Below are 18,769 nucleotides of genomic sequence, written 5' to 3' on the forward strand. Positions count from 1 at the left end.
TTTTTTCTATACATTCTTAAGAACTTGGCGAGCACCCGCGAATATTAGGCCTCAGCTGTTAATTAATTTTCACAAGCAAGCGAGAAATATCCGCAAGATTCGCGCACACCTCAATCTCACAGATATTTTTTCTCATCTTCGCGAACCAGCCAATCGCTGGGTCATCTTTAATCCAGTAAAATAATTTATGTATGGAGTAAGGTATTTGTAGTGTGTTGTTAATACTTTGTTAGCGATTGACTTATATGTAATAATTTTATCATGTTTTTTTTTAATTGTGCATTGCTAGCTTATCGTTTATCACTTTCCATTTCATGTTCACATTATGATTTCCATGCGTATGTAATTCTTATAAATACGTGTCAAAATAAAAAGTTAAATACAAGTACAGACATCAACATTTTACTTATACTTACAGGGAAAGATTGATTTTACGCGAAAAAGGCTCCTTAATAAGACCTTATTATAGACACATTTATAAGAGGAAAGTGTAAAATAGTCAAAGTTTTTCTTGAAATAGAAAAGACATTTATGGTCGTAGTAAGCAATTTTAGAAAAGAAAGGGGGGGGGGGGGGTATACAAAGGACGAACATATACAAAGTTGTATCTTTTAAAAATATTGTTTTAAAGGAAAGTGTTACAGTAAATTATTTAATTTTAAAGTATATTTTAGAAAAATCCTGTACTTCACAATAATGCTCATATAATTGTATGTAATGAACGTATAATTTATGTCAAAGCATGGACCCCCCCCGGGACCTCTTCTAATCGTATAGTGATAAACTACTAATCTTCGTGGTAGCGGATCCAGCAATTTTCAGATATTAAATGCAGAGGAAGACATAGTCCCCCTACTCTACCTTTCCCCCCACCCTAAGCCATAACAATGCAGGGGCTATTTTGAATGTTGATCTACATGCAAAAAAATTAATACATGTGTACATAATAATCAATATTTGAAATGAGAAACACTATAGTGGCCAAAGAAGGATCTTTGATGTGATGTTCTTTTATAAATAATAATAAACACTATCTATATAGGGTCATATATTTTAAATTCAGCTCTTGTTTCTGAAAACAAAATTGAAACCAGTTCTTCATAATACTTTTAAAGAAAGCTAAAAATTATTTTTCACGTTATGCAAGTGCATAAAAATTATCTACGCGGTTTTATGAAGTGAAATAAATGATTTTTCGGTTTTGAAATAATAAAAAAAAAACCATTAATATATATTGCTGCTACATGTGATACTTATACATATATATGTATTGTATGCATCGACGTGAGGATTTGTTAAAGCGAACATGTGCATTTTATGTAAACACACACACGAGTTCTACGTTGAATCCAGTTCATAGAGTTGTTAAATTTTTTTAATAATAGATAATTTCCCATTTCAATTAAATGAATTTAACAAAACGACAGAAAACTACATGTATATCTTAAAAAAAAGAATTTTCCCCATTTATCCCTGCCACTGATTCCCAATGACTGCATCTATTATGACGTCACAAATGACGTACACCGAGTAATGTTCATGTACAACTGTGAACTCATAAGTTTGTTTTCCTTTGATTTCAGAAATGTAATTTTTAAATTCTTTGCAACATTTATTGCCTTCAATGAAAATTGACTGCTTTTTTCTATCACCATGTGTGTTATCTATTTATTTGATGTCTTATGACCTACCAATGAATCACTGACTGTCACTCTAAAAAAAATTACCGATTCTTGATAACAAAGTTTAGATTTAACTCTTATTTCTTATATACTCGTCACAGTCATAAACAAACATAATAATTGACATGAATGTTTATATTTGCGATAGCCATACATATAGTTAGTTGAAAGTTGTACTTGTCTGTAAATCAATCTAATTTTGGAAAAAGAACTGTCGATAAATCGACATTTTTAACGGATATGTTTTTAGACTGAAGCCATCATATTTATTCCAGTAGCCAGACGTGTCTATAGGTGCATCAGTTGACATTTTCTTGCTTGTGTGATATTAGTGTTCATCCACTTACATAATTAATATTATAAACTTTTCTAATTGATCCTTTAAAGTTTGTATAAAAGACAAAGACAAATATGGTTGTTCATGATCAAAGCATTTTTACACGCGTCGACATTTTATTTTATTTTTTTTTCACCATGAGCACACTCGTTACCGCAAAATATTTTCATTGGAAATTATTTGTCGAACAGTTATAATAATTTTTCTCTTTCAATATTTTGCGGTAACGACTGTGCTCTGTGTGAAATTCACGATTTATTGTGTAAAATTTGAGCAATTTTCCGGAAAAACTCGAACCATGCTGCGTTTTAGAATTTAGTATGACATCGTAACATCCGGTTTTGACAAAATTGTTGCACATGTGAAATGTGTCAATGTTCTAGGTTGATAATAACCCAAAACATATTTTCTAATGTCCTTTTCAAAATTTACATATTTGCTAGGCCAATTAAGGCATTTTGTGGATTGAATTCTTTAACAATTAAAACGCGAATTCTATTCAGAGCAGCAGTACTTTTAAGAAACTACAAAACATACAAAAACAATTAATAGCTTGATTTTTTTTAATTTCAACTAGGGAATGCCCTTGCAAAATTGAAATTTTTTAATGACCTACATTCGGTACACGAATTATGCATTTATCACGTGACTCCATCGATGGGATTAAAACTCCAGACAGTACAGAGTGGGTTATACTTTGCTTTTTCCACAAGTATTTAAGCTCTGTGATAATAAACAGCTTAATTAAAGGCCCTTTCACAATTGGCGCACGAGCACTTTACAACACTTTGCGATGGGAAAATTTTAGCTTCGCACGAGCTATCGCATACGTTGCACGATGTCTCGCATTCATTGCATGTGTTTTAGTGGTCGCATCAGGTCTCCTCAAAAAAGTCAACATGCACACTATTCAGACGCGACCAAATGCGATCCAAAATATCGCAATTCAACGCACGAATATTAGTACGATCGTTTTACAACGTTTTATGTACTCATAAGACTGATGCACGATTTTTAAAGATCGTAAGATTAATCGCAGCTGTCTTTGCGTGTGTTTTGCGACCATGAGACTGTTGCTCAACATGTCTCATGTAATCTTGCAACGTTTTACTACCATTGCTTGATTTATCACCTTCAATTGCCATGCTTTGCAACATGTATATATTATACTGTGTATAACTATAAGCATCTTAGCTATGCCAACTGAAGAGCGTCGGAAACGGGTGGTATATATACCCGGCCCTCAGAGTCGCACGAACATTCGTACTATGGAATGCATGAGCGCACGAGCAGTCGTATTGTCGCACGTTCAATCGTCCGATTACCTGATCAGTCGTGCAATCCTATCGCATTATCTTACAACACTCGCTTTCATTCTACAACAGTCGCATATAGACGCAAGATATATCGCAAAATTTATTGCACAACAGTCGCTTTAGATCGTGCGACTTTCGAACGAACACTTTTTACATATGCGATTATTTTGGCAACAGTTTACGATCATAAACAAAATATTCGGTCGCACGAATATTTTGTCGCTTCTGCTCGTGCGCCAATTGTGAAAGGGCCTTAAAATAAATTCATTTTTAAAAGAAATCCCTTTTTTGCACGTCTATTTTCCGTTGATATCTCATAGTAGGCCTTAACAGTGCTGCGCAGTGTGTTTATGCTATATATAATAATCATTTGACATCTAATTATTGAACAAACACAGGCTCGTACCAAACAGTCCTAGTATGCATTATTATAAAACACCCATTCAATATGATAATCTAACTTGAAGAAATTAAGCATTTCAATTGTAAATGAAATGTAACTAAAAATAACATAACAATTAAAGAATGTATTTTATACATATTATTACTTTTAATTTTGAGCAAATACAAATATTTTTAATTACATTGAGAAAAATGTATTTAATATCAGTAAATTACAATTACTTGTTTTTATTAAAATCCTACTATAAATGCTAAGGCCCATGAAATGAAGATAACGGTCCTAATTCAGATATTTTATGTGGTAATTCAAAAAGTTCATAGACTTTTGTCCTAACGTTTTTATTTAACGAAATATCATATTCAAATTGAGTACACTTATTTTAACTTGGAATTCGAATAATTTGAGTAAAAAAAATTACATTATATTCATATTTATAAAAATCATCCAAAATTTAGAACAGCAAAATGGGGTCAAGGAGCAAAGGTAAAACTAAGTAATTTACGAATATTCACTTTATAGTATCTGTTAGCTATACCTCTAATAAATGGAGCTGAAATAAAATAGATTTTACATGTCTGAATTAAGTCTTGCTTAAGATTCTATCAAGTAAAGTAATAATCATTTCGCTCTGTTTCAAAAAAAGATCATTTTCTGAATAAATAATCTAATGATGGACTTAATAATAATGGACTTTATTCAAAAGGCCAAAAACATGACACTGGAGGACATCACAGAGCAGCGAGTACCAATAAAATTGAGCTTCGTTTTCGGAAAACTTTCAACAATCAATAAGTCGTGTATTTGTATAAAACTGCTTAAAATTTTGTGAATGGTAGCGAGTTTGAATTGGATGATGAATTGTCTGAAGGAAAACAAAAACAGATTAAAGTTGAAAACTTTGTCAAAAGAGTTATAAGCATCGTTAAACATGATTTGCGCTTCACTGTTTTAAAAGTTATAGATCTATGCGGTGAGGAATTCGAAAACACCGACAATCTAGTTTAAGCTATTTGCAGAATTGTTAGCAAACTAGGTATCAAGTATTATGGATATGTTTGTAAGAATGGAGAAGACGTAAAAAACATATGTGAAATTAAAAACAAGAGTAATTCTGAAAAACTTTCTCGACGTCGTTTTTGAGGCTACAATGTTGGATACATGTACGAGGGCTGTTCAATAAATAATGTCCTCGGTGCTCAGAAAGAAGCAAAAGACGCTTTTCAATGATTTATTCTTCATGATTTTACTAATTAATCTCTTTTAAGTAAAGTACCTGTCCGTAACATTTTTTATCCAATTTCTGATCGCTTGTAGAACTCACTTTTAGGTATGTCCCTTAGTATACTGGTAAAAAGCAGATCAAATGATTTCCCGGACTTGTTTCTTCCTTCTGAAAGGTGTTTTTTCCAAGTTTGGAAATAGAAACAAGTCAAAAGGTCAAAGATCTGGCGAATATTGTTAATGTGAAAAAACATTAACTTTCTGTTTATCGCAAAAACCCCTTAACTCTTCAGGGCATGCGGGTTTGGACGCTGTCTTAAAGAAACTCAATGTAGTGGATTCCTGATTCTGGGTCCTTCCTCTAATAAACCTTTTGATTTTTTGGCCAAAAACGTGCTTTCTAGACTCCTCCAGAAATCAAACTGTCTCTCCGAATACGATTTTGAACAACAATACCAATAATGTTTAAGAAAATTACATATAAATCTGTCTTTGTGCTCTTGCATACCTATGCACTTGTCAGACATTTGCCGTTTTTATCAAGTACATCTTATGGTATATTTTGTTTTTAGGGTTTTAAGCAATAGATTCATGTTTCAATATCTGTTTGAAAATAAAACAAACGTGGATAACTACTATAACTGATATTCTAAAATAATTGTTAAGAATTTCGTACACGCTGTCATTTTCACTCATTTTTCAAAATATAGGGTGACTTTTGAGTATCAAGCTTTTCTACCGTCAAGCGTTTCTTCAATACAGTGTAAATTACCCCCGATGTGATGTCTATCAAATTTGCTATGTGTCCTAATGTCAATCATACATCATCAAATATTATTTGTTGAAATTTGGCGAACAGTACATAAGTTGTTATACTTTTTGTTGGCAAGGAGGGTGGCCATTTTTGATGCCCATTATATAATTTTTTATCATTGAAATCCACCTGCTCTTTTGCCTATTAAACAGGCATTGGTTGCTGTAAATGTCACATATTTCAGTAAATATTTCTTTGGGATTTTAACGAGTTTTACGGCACCTTTAATGAAGCTTTTATTTTCACTCTAGTTTACTGATTCTTTAACACCCATTTATAATGCAGTGTCTCGAAAAGCCCTTGTTTCCCAGCTTCTCACGATGAAACTATGTGATGAAAAGTGGTCACATAAACTGTTATAAATTCATGAAAGATTCAATAATGAGAGAAAGTCAAGTTTAATGTCATATGATATCTGTAATGCATGTCATATAGTTCAGGACATTATTTATTGAACAACCCTCGTACATGTAACCGTGCTCCGTGGTTACAAAATATGCTGTTTCTAAAATTTGCTAACATGATTTCTATTTAATCAAATTAAATAAAACTTCAAACTATGTGAAAATAAATGCTACTATGTTGATCGACAATCTTCTAATAATCATATTACGATTAGGAACACTGTATACGTAGTTTTTAAAATGATCCTCGTATTTCTTTTCTTCTCAAAATAATAATGCCTTAAAACAGGATCAGAATTGATTAGTTGAGAAAAAAATTATGATTGATTGTAATAACTACACTGTATATGGACATATTTTATAATTTATATTCAACTGTATTCATCTTCTGTTTTTCCGAAAACGAAAGCATAGACATTGCCATTACATGTTTACCTATGATGTCACATATAGAAGCATTTGATAGGACGAGTTATTCCCCTTTACACATTACCGTAAAACAATATATAACAACACATGGACATTATGGGAGGCGGGGGGTATCATTTAGTGATCTCATTGCTCACAGTACATATTGTACCTCTTGTTAACATAAACATAACGGAAACATTGTACAAATGAAAAAAATCAGCGGATTAAGTTTAGGGACTTCATCTCATTTTAAAATTGATTTATTTGAATTTTTATTTAAGATTTTTTTAAATCCATAAGCTGTACAATTATTTAATTTATTTTTGATAAAATCTTGAAAAGTGTTGTTCACACAAGTTAGGTACAAAATCCCGTAAAAACGTAGATGCGTTTCATTACAACCAGGTAGTATTCGAGGTTTCTAATTGACCCCAGCTGAGAGAGCAGTACAGGTATGTTCATGGTGAACAGACACGGGCCGAGGTGTCATTTAGGGGAGAAGGGGGATGGGATGTTGACCGCACAGGAAGGCAGTGTGTTGATTAGAGAGGTACACATAAGAGTCAGTTTTCTGATAATGAAAGCTCTTCGTTTGACACTAAGTTGGATTATATTTTCAGTTTATTTCCACGCCAAAAAGGTAAGCTGTTAAAAAACATCATGTTTTTCCATGTATATATTATTTCTAGATTATCTAATGCCAGATAAAATTAATAAAAAGCTTCTATTTTATAGTAACAGCCATAGTGTGATAAATTGGGTAAATTATTTTCATGCGTAATATTTATTAGTGAGTAATTTATTTATTAATTTTAATTTTTTTGTTAAATTTAGATATACATCGAGGAATTTAGCTAATTTAAATTAAAATAATTTAGCTAATTAAAAATAAAAAAAATAAACGTAAACGACCAAAATCGGTGTTAAAATCATGTGGAACAATATCTTATGCTTTATTATTTAAATAATATCATAATATTTAATTTTGACAAAATAAATCACACATCTCGATGAATTAAAAAAAAAGAGAGTAGGTGATCGATTATGATTTCATTTCCGAAAATAGAGTACATGTAACTGTTTAAATTTTGATAATCACTCTCTGCTTGTCCATAATATAATTATTTTATTTATTTCATTTATAATTTATTTATTAATGAATTCCGTTACTTATTTATTCTTTTCCTCCTACGCTTTAATATTTCTTTTAATGATGAAAAACAATGGAATAAAACTTTCTTTTCTCTTTTTCAGTTGAAGTAAACTTATTTTTTAGTTAACAAAACGAAAAAGAAACTCGGAATAGCTCAGTAGTTTCTTTCTATGGTAAAGATAAAAAGATGGGTGTCCGAATATACACGATAAATGCAAAACACGATACACGATAGAACAAGATAAACGATCTACTTGATAAAGGCAAAACCCGATAAACGGAAAACACGATAGAAAACGCTAAACCCGATAAACGTAAAAAAACACGATACGATAGGATACACGCACGATACGATAGGATACACGCAAGATAGTTTACGATAGAATTGCAAAGAATAACGATGCGAGTAGTGTACCTTATTTGTTCTACAGAAATAAGGTATAAATAGATGCAGGAAACCCCAAGGATTTACGATATTGCTGCAAAAATGTTGACACTGCAATTATTCAGTTACTATTCCAAAAGTTTTCAGTTAAACAAGGAAAAAATCTACCTTTCAGCGCAATTTTCCTAAAATTGTATTCAATCTCGGGAATTCATAAGATTTGTGCAGCAATTTTATTTATTTTTGAATATTCTCCTTTATATTCTACTTTATTTATTTAAAATCATTTAGAATATACTCCTCCATGGCACCTGGTCTAACCTCTGATGTTTTGGAGGTCCGTGTTTGCTCTGCTCCTATTTTGTATTGTTTTATGGATTTTTATTTACCTTGAATACTGTTCGTTATCTTCAAATGTTTCATGAAAAGAAAAAGAAGGATACTTACATTCGCTTGAAATAATAGAATGCAATGATTTATCATCCAAGATGTCATAACTGAGTATATCACTTCCAAGCTCAGAATTAATTCTCGTTAGTATCTGTCCATATATGGTAAATGTTTCTTTTCTTCTCCACCGATTGATATTTCTACTTCCTAAGCAGCGAACAAATTTTCCTGTCCGGTAATTTTTTGATCTAAAATATTTTACAGAACTATCTAGCGACAGATTAAGTAATTGTTTCTTAAAAAAGAGATCATCTTGGCTGTTTGGTCTCTTTTTACAACATGTATGCACGTAATCAAACATTGTCTCGTCTTGGACGCCATCTGAAGCAAATGTCACCTTTTCGTTCTCAATGGATACGAGTCCTTTCGATTGCAATCTTTGAATACTTTCACTTATATTCTTTGATACGTCCAGTGTTCCAATCATTTCTGATAATTGTTTTGTTAATGTTTCTGTGTTTTCCAGGATAAAGATATTCTTACTGCTGCAGAGTAGAAAATATAAAACAGCACGTTCCTCATTTGACAACTCTCTGAATATTCCTACAAAAAAGAACAAGGTTACTCATGCTTTAATATTTCATGAATGCAATGAAAACAGATTAGGGTGGACGAACTGAAAATGCAAAATGTTAAATAAACAATAAACCTTTCAGTTTTAAGCTAATTTTCGACCATGACATTTTATTCTTTTAGTCTTCAAAATAAATAGGGAACCGCCATCAATCATAAAAAGCTGTTGCTCAATTTCATTGAAATATAAAAAATCAAGAATAAAGAAGCTTTCACAAATTTTGTGATTTTTCCGTTTTCTGACATAAACATTGGGCCTTCTGTCTTCAAAGTTAATGCAAATGTGTAAATGATACAGGAAGGCACCACAAGGTAAAGAGTATTGTAGTAAACTGATACTTTTAACCAAGTAAACTTTTGCCTTGATTGATTTCAGTGTAAAACAGAGTTGATAAGAGGCCCAAGGCTTTATAGGTCACCTAGGTATCATGTAGCAATTTTCCAACAATTGAATTTGATTCGAGTTTTAATACAGAGACCATGAAATTCACAACTTGGAAAGAGGCATCATAAGGGCATTGCTTATCATAATGTCAACACTTAGCATGCTAACGCTGGTTGCTTTATACACAGAGTTTGATCAGAGTAACAAAGAAAAAATGCATTTCCATTTAAAATCCAGTTGTGCACCCACCCCACAAAAACCACAGACACTGGGGCGATATATTTCAAAATTTTGGAAATTTTTATCCTAAATTTCATTTCATCGTATATGGTTTATTAATACCAAAGAACAATTGCAAAGCATTAATTTATTTTCGGACTGTGTACATGTACCCCCATGTACTGACCCATCCACCCAACCTCGGTACCACTGACTGAGGTGCTCTGAAATTAACTATTTTGAAAGAGGCACCATTTTCATCAGAAATATAAACTTATAATGTATTATTGGCATAATACCCAGTAGCAAATAAAAAAAATTCAAAACATTCATCCATTTTCAATATGTAATCATCACAGCCATGCTCTAACATAAGAACCCTTGACCCAGGGGCCGTGAAATTCACAAATTTGAAACAAGCATCTTTCCTCATCATAACAACATGTATGTACATATATTTCAATGGTTTATAACCCAGGACAAGAGAGGAAGATTTCAAGAAGAATAATGCATTTTAACAATATTATCTATATGGCCCCGCCCTATCATTAGAACACCTGATCCTGGGGCCATAAATTTCACGATTTTTGTGGAGGACTCATACGATTAATGCTGATTACAATCAGTTTGACTGCTTGATATTCAGGAGTAAAGATCCATTAATTTAAGTAGTTTTGCCCCACGCCTTCAGGCCCCAGGTCGCCAGCGACCATGAAATTCATAATTATTGTCCTCCGTACCTATAGAAGCTTTATGCAAAAAATGGTTGAAATTGGTTGAGTGACTGCAGAGAAAAAGCTAAAAATGTTCACATGTTAACGCACAACGCACGATGAATGAGAATTATAGATACATTTACGTCAATATAATATTGCTGCTATCCTTGAAATATTCCGATCAGAACCCAACAAGTAGCCCTGCTTACAAATGCATTGTTTATACTTTTTTGCTTATGAAAAATATCAGAAAGATCATTTCATTGCACTTTTTTGTAATTTCAAGTATTTCCATTTATAACAACAATTCCTTAAAGTTTATATTAAGTTTATAAACTATTGAGTTTGAATTTGCTCAAGAAGAAATGTCATACATTATACAGTTATGGAATGAGTATGAGGGAAACAGCATATATTGATGGTTCCCAAGGGAAAAAAACTATTTCCCGATAAGGCAAAGCCCCCGAGGGAAAAAGTTTCCTTCCAAAGGCAACCATAGATATAGTATTTCCCGAGTATACATGTACATTTAACAACTGATTTATTATACCGAAGCAATCAGAGACGATTTATTGTTTTAAAAACAGAGTATTTAGACTTTTGAAACAATTTAGAGGCATTTCAATGATCACAAATGCATGTGCTTCAAAAGATTGTTTGATAACTGGTGCATCGATATCAAGGACAATAAAACTACTGTAAACGTGGTTATATTGACGAGTTGAAAAATTGACGATTTTTTATTTACGGAAATTGACGAGTGTTAATTTTGACGAAATATTGAATCAAGAGTTATGTACATGTATCTTTGAATTCGCGGGGATACAAAGGCAGCGACGGAATCACCAAAATTTAATTGTCATACGGATCATTAACAGGGTGTAAGATTGTACATTCTATCTACGTGTGTAAGATTTGATTAAATAAATTGCCCTCTTGTATTTTGTTTTCATAATAAGCGGTAAGTAGCCTGAGGTTACAAACTAGGTCAAGCACGGCGTGATAATTAGGCTGAGTAACGCATGCATTATTTGATGCACTACTTTAAATTAAATAGTTTTTAAAAATGTGATTAAATATCACAATGTTTTTATAACCAATTACAAAGGAAATTAACAGTAACGTTGATCTAGTTTTGATAGGAGAAAGCCGAGAAAATTAAGGGGTAATGTTATACAATGGTCAATGTCTGTTGTGACGCCATATATATGATGTGAAGTTTGACGAGTGTAAATTTTGACGAGAAAAAGAAAAATCGTCAATATAGTCAAAATTAGCACACCGTCAAAAGAACAAGGTTCACTTTTGCCTTATTTGGCCCTGTGAATTTCTGAAAAACTGAAACTGCATACTTTTAGTTAACAATGCATTAAAATATCACTTAGATCTTTGGTGACTCCGATCCAATAAAAAAATGACGTCATTTTCTGGCTAGTCAATGCATTATGACGTCACGAAATGCGTCAATTTCCTCATATACAGAAAAAGTCAACAAAAATGGCCAATTTTTAAAGTTAGCTTTTGATATTTGATAGAGAGCGCAACCTCTGATCTAAAATATGCAACTAGTAAATGATAGAACTGTTTCTGAGGATTCATGGACATGTTTTATTTTTTAGATCAGAAGGTGCGCTCATATTATTTTTCTTCACTGAAAGTACTAAATTATACCTGTTTTCCTAAATATTCAAGGACATTGCAATTTCATAAAGCCAGTTCTCCTAGACATGGACTTTGTGGAGAATTTTTTTAATAGAATATGAAAGCACCAAGTCTCTATTTTATTTCAATGCTTCAAATAGAAAATCAAGTGTTGATCAATTAATTGGTACATCTACAAGGCCATTTTATGCATAAAGTGAACCGACTTCTTTCCACGTTTACAGTATTTAAAAAGTAATTTTACTGAAATTTCGAAGAACAATCTTTGTCTTAGATTTGATGGAATTTCAGTATGATTTTGGCATTGCATGTTGAAAAGTTTTGTCATCATATCTACAATCTTGATACCATTACGTCAAGGACTCGAGATTTCGTGAACTGTTCATTTAATTGTTTAAGAAGGCTATCAAATTAACCACAAATTAACCACCAGATTTAACATTTTTTAGATACCGTCAGACTGTTACAGTAACTTAAGCTGTCTACTATCATTTGGCAAAGATAAAATTCATACAATTTAATCCTAAAATTTGATCATTTTTGTATATCTTTATATGGAGCTCTTCATTTAAAGGAGATCGAAATAGTCTGAAAATGGCTGCCACCCCCAGCCTCTTTAATATCGGTTATAAATAATGAGTGAATAGCCACACAGAGTAACACTGATATTTTTAGAGTCAAAGCGTAGTTCTCAGATGTGGGAAATAGGGAAATTTTGTGGTATTTATTTTATATGGAGTAATAACAGTTGAGGAAATTAGTTTAAAATAGTCCTTATAATTGCTATATAATAATGAATCCTGCATCTAATAATTTCTAGCTTGAATATGGATTGTTACAGTAGCCCATTGGTAGTGCGTTGTCTTAGTTTTTTTTTTCAAATTGATTGATTGCATATTGTTAGACCTTTTTAATTTTTCAGACTTGTGGAGACGCCGTCACTTGCCAGTGTAGAGCTACACATTTTGTCAGATATCAGAGCCAATGAGCGAGGGGTGGGCTATTTCGTTCCAGCACTTACTAGGTCACCAGACCTCGAAGGACCGAACTCCACATCCCAAAGTGGGATTCGATCCCGCGACGTAGGGATCCTCTCCTTACTTCGGGACTCCAGAGTAACTGGTCTAACCACTGCGCCACGTAGGCCAGTTATTCAGAGGTTCAATCTTTGAATTTTGAATTGAACATGAGGTACCGTGACACGGTTGACAAAACAAAGGACCCGCACTCCCAAATCCAATGACCGTAGGTGCTAAATCAGCATGAGATGACCTCACTTTTCGCGTGAAAAATTATCGAATACGTTAAACAATATGAAATCATATATAAATAATGTATTACTTAATATGGTTGAAACTTGTTGTCGATATAACATTAATTTACCTGACATCTCTGTTTTCCACACTTCGTAGCCATCAAGATGTATTCCAACTATTAAAAAATAGCCATAAATGTATGTTAAGTGATTGTGAACAAACAAATCATATTTCTCTGATTGGTAAGGAAGGGGTCAATGTTTGAAAAAAGAATGCATGAGGAAATTTGTTTAAAAAAAATAACTCTAACATGGCTATTTTGATCCAGCGAAAATGTAAACGAAAGATTACTGATAAGAATGCGGAAAATTTTCCAAAATGTGTTACATGCACATGACATACATACACTTCATGCAAATACATGTAAATTATCATTATTTGGTAAATTATTATTATTTGTGCTCGTATTCCAGCAAAAAAAAAATCAACTGTATTGAAGTCAAACTTTTAATACAGATTTAGAGTCATACTATGATAAAATATATCATTTTGTACGCTATGATGAGACCATTGCATATACATTGTTCATGGTTGCTAAAAATGATTCTAAACTGAATGATGTTTGGATTAAAATAATAAAAACTGATAAAATATTTTTTTTATAAAATATATTTTACTTTGAAATATAAATCTTGACCCTCTTTTCATATGCTTTTTATTAATCATTTTATTTTATTTATTTATTCCTATATTTTTAAAAGTTATTTTTCATTTTTTAATTTAATCTGGAAATATGTTTTATGTTTTATCTTGGCTGCGAGAATAGAGTCGTCTCTCCGTAAGATCTTTACTCAGCACTAAGGGCACTTAGTAAGAAATTGATATCTAATCTGATCTAATTTAAAGGTGCATGAACACAGATTTGAAGTTAACATATTCTGTATAATATTAGGACTTATATATTTTAATAGCATTTCACACACACACAAAAAAAATCTTATTTTATTTAAAAGTTATTAAAACTTCACTTTTTGGCGGGTTTGATTGACACAGTCATCCTTGCACTTTCATAAATTATAACTTTATTCTTAATACTTAGGAAAAGTGTCAATCTTGTTGTATATGAATAAAAAATATTAAAACTATAATCCAAAAAATTCAGAGGTGAACTGTCCGAAAGCAGAACATTAACACAATATATTGTCAGTCTGTGCAGTTGTGGTGAGTAGACTTTTAAAAATTGGACGCATCCGGTGAATCGCAAACATCAACAATAATAGAGCTCGTGCCCTGTTTACAAAATTTGTGTATGTTTTACAAGCGTAATCAATTTGCAAAACTCTGTATACAACACTTAGTTCGGAATGACGATACTTGTGAAAGAGTTTTGCGATCTAACATTTATACTCTGAATAAAATTATTTTTCTTGATTAAAGTTTTAACATTTCTAAACTCGGTGCAGACATTGCGAACGGACAGACGAAACTAATGAGGGGGTTTTAATTTCGATCATTTCTACTCTGAATTTCCTGTATTATAGTGTATTATATGTGTGTACACACCTTAAACAGAAAACATTAAAACATTTTACATGAAACTGGTGTCCACTTTATTCACATACCAGGAGTAAAAAAAATGCTTCTACCTCCCATTTGATTAATTTTTTTTTTATTTTTTCGTTTTGTATATAAAACATTTTTAAAATTATTTCCTTGTGTTACTAAAAATCATAGGTTTTTCAAGATATGGAGACCACTATGAGATCAGCAAACAGACTTTAAGTTAAGGTGGATATGCCGATTATAAATAAAAACTGAGATTGGTATATACATGTACAAATATTTCAAGAAAATACGAATGCGAATTTCCAAAATTTCAATCTCACCTTTCCTAAGCTCTTCTGAAATGATTCTATCGCTGTCCTTCAGATGTTTTGAATCACTGAATTTTCCCTCTCGAACGTCTTCATTCAGTGAGAAATAATTTATTTCCCTATTGTCTTTCGATGAGGGGTCTGTTGTTGTGTTGGTTTCATCTAAATGTGGTGTGTTGCTATGTATTTTTGCTATATCATTTTTCATAGATTCCTCATCGGACTTCCTTTTTCTTCCCTCTTCATCGGTTTTTTCTACGTCTGTTTTATCTAAAGGAAAAAAATGATCAGTTCAAACTTTTTTAACAAAACATTTTTTCCTTTATCATTGCCGAGCCTGCACCTCACGCCAATGTCTTGGTAAAATATATTCGTGCATAATATTGACTCGTACTCGCATAGAATTTTTTTTGGTAACAATTATTGTATACCTGTAGGTTATCATTTAATCAAAGTTTGAAAAGTATATCTGAAAATTCAGTATGAATCTTATTAATTTTTGAATTAATTTACAGAAGTGTTTAACTTTGAAAATTTTCTACCATGTTTTCATACTAAATAATTTAGACATTAAAGAAATCTAAAAACGAAGAGTAAAAAACAGACAGAAAGTCAGAATGTCAGTGAGAAAGCAATATAAAAATTATAATCTCTTCTATTTACTATTTCACATTTTCACATATCAGTGACTTTTTATTATATAAAATATATGTTCAATTAAATAGTATTTGAGTCCTTTGAAAGCCATTTACTGTTAGTTTTAGCCTTTTGAGGGTTTGCTTTTCTAATAGAAGCACTCAAAGATTAGGTGACAAGCTTTGACCTAAAGTGAATGGGTTAACTAATAAATTTCAAAAAGGGGATAGGAATTTCCAATATTGTATTCTCAAAGTTTAACCTCACCCATCTTAAGTTTTTCTGAATTTATTCTATCACTGCCCTCCTGTTGGCCTAAGTAACTGCTTATATCGTATTTATTCGACGAAGAATATTCTTCTTTGCCAACATCTTTCGATGGGAAGTCTGCAATCTTGCTGGTTTCATCTATACATTGTATGTCGCACTGTTCTTCCACTGCATAATCTGACAAGGAATTATCATCAGGCTTCGTTTCTTCTATTTCTTCCTCAAATTGTTTTCTGTTTATATTGTCTATAGGAAAAAACGTAACTTAAGAAGACCATTGATATGTTAACATTTTTTTAGAGAAACAAGATTTGTTTAGATTTGTTATTTGACCTACGTACATACATGTATTAAATTTCCGAGTATATAAGTATCAGTTTTAATAATATGACATGGGGTGAAACATACACATGAAAAAGGTTTTTTTTTTCAAATCATAATCTACCCATTCTTCATAAACCGTATTCATCAGCATAAAAAATAGTACTCAATTCGCCATAAACTGAGAGAGTAGTAAAACTTTCTAAATATTACTATTATGTTTTTTTTTTAAATCAAAAGGGGAAAAACAAATTTATCTGAGTTTTTTTTTTATCTATGCCTTGTGAACATTTGTAAAATAATGTAAGATAATCTATTGTCCATTAAAAAATTATGTTTTGATACACATTGCAATATATATTTCTATTATACGTTCACAAACCAAATAAATCCGACAGAAATGTGTTTTCTCAAACTTTCCTCTTACAATCATAATACAAACATATTTTTATGGAATGCCATATACGACAGCCAACTGCTTACTGCCAACTGCTGACTGCTTACTGCCAACTGTCAGCTGCTGACTGCTTACTGCCAACTGTCAGCTGCTAACTGCCAATTGCCACACACATTTGAATAAATTTTATTTTTACATTGATATTTTTGTAAATTTAAAAAAGAGGCGCGGATCTATAAGACATTTTTTTCCAAGAGGGTCACTCTGGTAGAAAAAAATCCAACCCAGAAATCTTTTGCCGAGAAAAAAAAACGTAGTCCTTTCCTAAATGTGAAAAAAAAAATTCGGCCGAGGAGAGGGTGGTTCTTATGCGTAATACCTTCATGTCTATGACATTTTTATACCAACTTAACACGCGAATCCACATTTTCGGTTGGGGAGGAGGGGGGGGGGTTCTATGGTCCTTTTTGGTTGATTTATTTTATACATTAAATAACTTTTTGTGGTTTAGTTTGTGTATTGAATAACTTTACGAATTTCAGAGGGGTGGTCCGGACCTCTCTCTCTAGAACTATGCATGTAAAACATATCTTATGCATGTAAAACATATCTTATTTGTAAAAAAACAAATTTTCTTAGTGGAGGGTCCAAGGTCAGTTACATGTATACCGGTAGTTCGTTTAGTGTCTATATTAACCCATGACTGTACAAATTTTAACCCCCCCCCCCCTGATCTATGCATGTGAAACAATATAACACACAGAGATACATGTATACATGACTGACTTGTACAACTTTTATTTGAGGATTTTTTTAGGTATAGAATATAATGGAAAAAGAAAATTTAGTTTCAAAACAGCTTTCTCTGCGAAACGACAAATCTTTTTTTCATTATTCTTTCTTCAAAGGTTTTGTTGACTCCGGGGAAAGCGGGGGGCTTCTTTAAAGATTAAAAGCAAAAAATAGTCATTTTATTACCAATTTCAAATAAAAAACAAATAAAACAATGTACTTTATCAACTGCATATATTAAATATTACATAAGATAAACATTTTGGTCATTTATTCGATTTAATTTTACTAGGGTGACCCTCTTGGAAAAACTGTCTTGGATCCGCGCCTGTTTTTTTCCTTACTTTTTTGTAAAAATTCATATAAATATCAATATAAATATAAAATTTATTCAAATATGTGTGGCAGTTGGCAGTAAGCAGCTGACAGTTGGCAGTAGGTAGTCAGCAGTTGGCAGTAAGCAGTTGGCTGTCGTATATGGCATTCCATATATTTTGGACTTTTTTATGAATTATAAAATTACAAACTTAAAGAGCTGTCTTCAAAACTATTTTCTTCGTTCAAGGTTTTTCTATTGGCCGGCAACAGTAAAGATTCGTCATTTAGTTCTTGGTTCCCTTCAGTTTCCTTTAATTCATTTTTAGATTCCATGAGTGGAATTTCTTCTACAAATAATAATATTTGTGTTGAATTATATAGTTTATTGTTGTATCAGATTATAATATAATTATCATAGATAGAGGATATCTATACTACACAATGTTCTATTAAACACCGTATGATATAAATACGGTGTTTGTTTAGTGTTTATTTTTTAATTTGAGATAAACCCCGTGAAACTATATGAAATATTTTGATTTCTATTCAAACTGATGACATATAAATTAATGATGTCGCACTTTTGATGATGGCATGGCGAAATGAGGAATATCATGTGAAAAATATGTCTTTGATATCTGCATCTTTTATTTATGACAATCAGTTTGAGGCTTATTTCAAACTAACTTTTGACTGAAAATTGCAAGTACCTAGGAATCATGAATTTTATTCTGTTATCATTCTTTCAACGGTGAAAGTGCAATCGGTGATAGG

The 18,769-nt window shown here is 31.9% G+C and overlaps 2 protein-coding genes across 2 annotated transcripts in view; both read right to left on the reverse strand.

Moving 5' to 3' along the window:
• LOC134269967 (probable serine/threonine-protein kinase roco5) overlaps positions 1 to 15,537 on the reverse strand; it is a 30,769-nt gene extending 15,232 nt beyond the window's left edge. Inside the window, exons 1-2 of the mRNA XM_062752138.1 lie at positions 15,274 to 15,537; positions 13,515 to 13,562 (exon numbers count right to left, since the gene is read on the reverse strand). Coding sequence (XP_062608122.1) covers positions 13,515 to 13,562; positions 15,274 to 15,469 — 244 coding nt within the window. The 5' untranslated portion in view covers positions 15,470 to 15,537. The remainder of the gene's footprint in view (positions 1 to 13,514; positions 13,563 to 15,273) is intronic.
• A 610-nt stretch (positions 15,538 to 16,147) lies between these two features.
• Positions 16,148 to 18,769, reverse strand: part of LOC134269962 (uncharacterized) — a 36,125-nt gene continuing 33,503 nt past the window's right edge. Inside the window, exons 7-8 of the mRNA XM_062752136.1 lie at positions 18,205 to 18,342; positions 16,148 to 16,413 (exon numbers count right to left, since the gene is read on the reverse strand). Coding sequence (XP_062608120.1) covers positions 16,148 to 16,413; positions 18,205 to 18,342 — 404 coding nt within the window. The remainder of the gene's footprint in view (positions 16,414 to 18,204; positions 18,343 to 18,769) is intronic.

This window comes from Saccostrea cucullata, unplaced genomic scaffold (genome assembly GCF_032062105.1).
Source record: "Saccostrea cucullata isolate Sc308-1 unplaced genomic scaffold, CSIRO_AGI_Scuc_v1 ctg1181, whole genome shotgun sequence".
Classification (NCBI taxonomy): domain Eukaryota; kingdom Metazoa; phylum Mollusca; class Bivalvia; order Ostreida; family Ostreidae; genus Saccostrea; species Saccostrea cuccullata.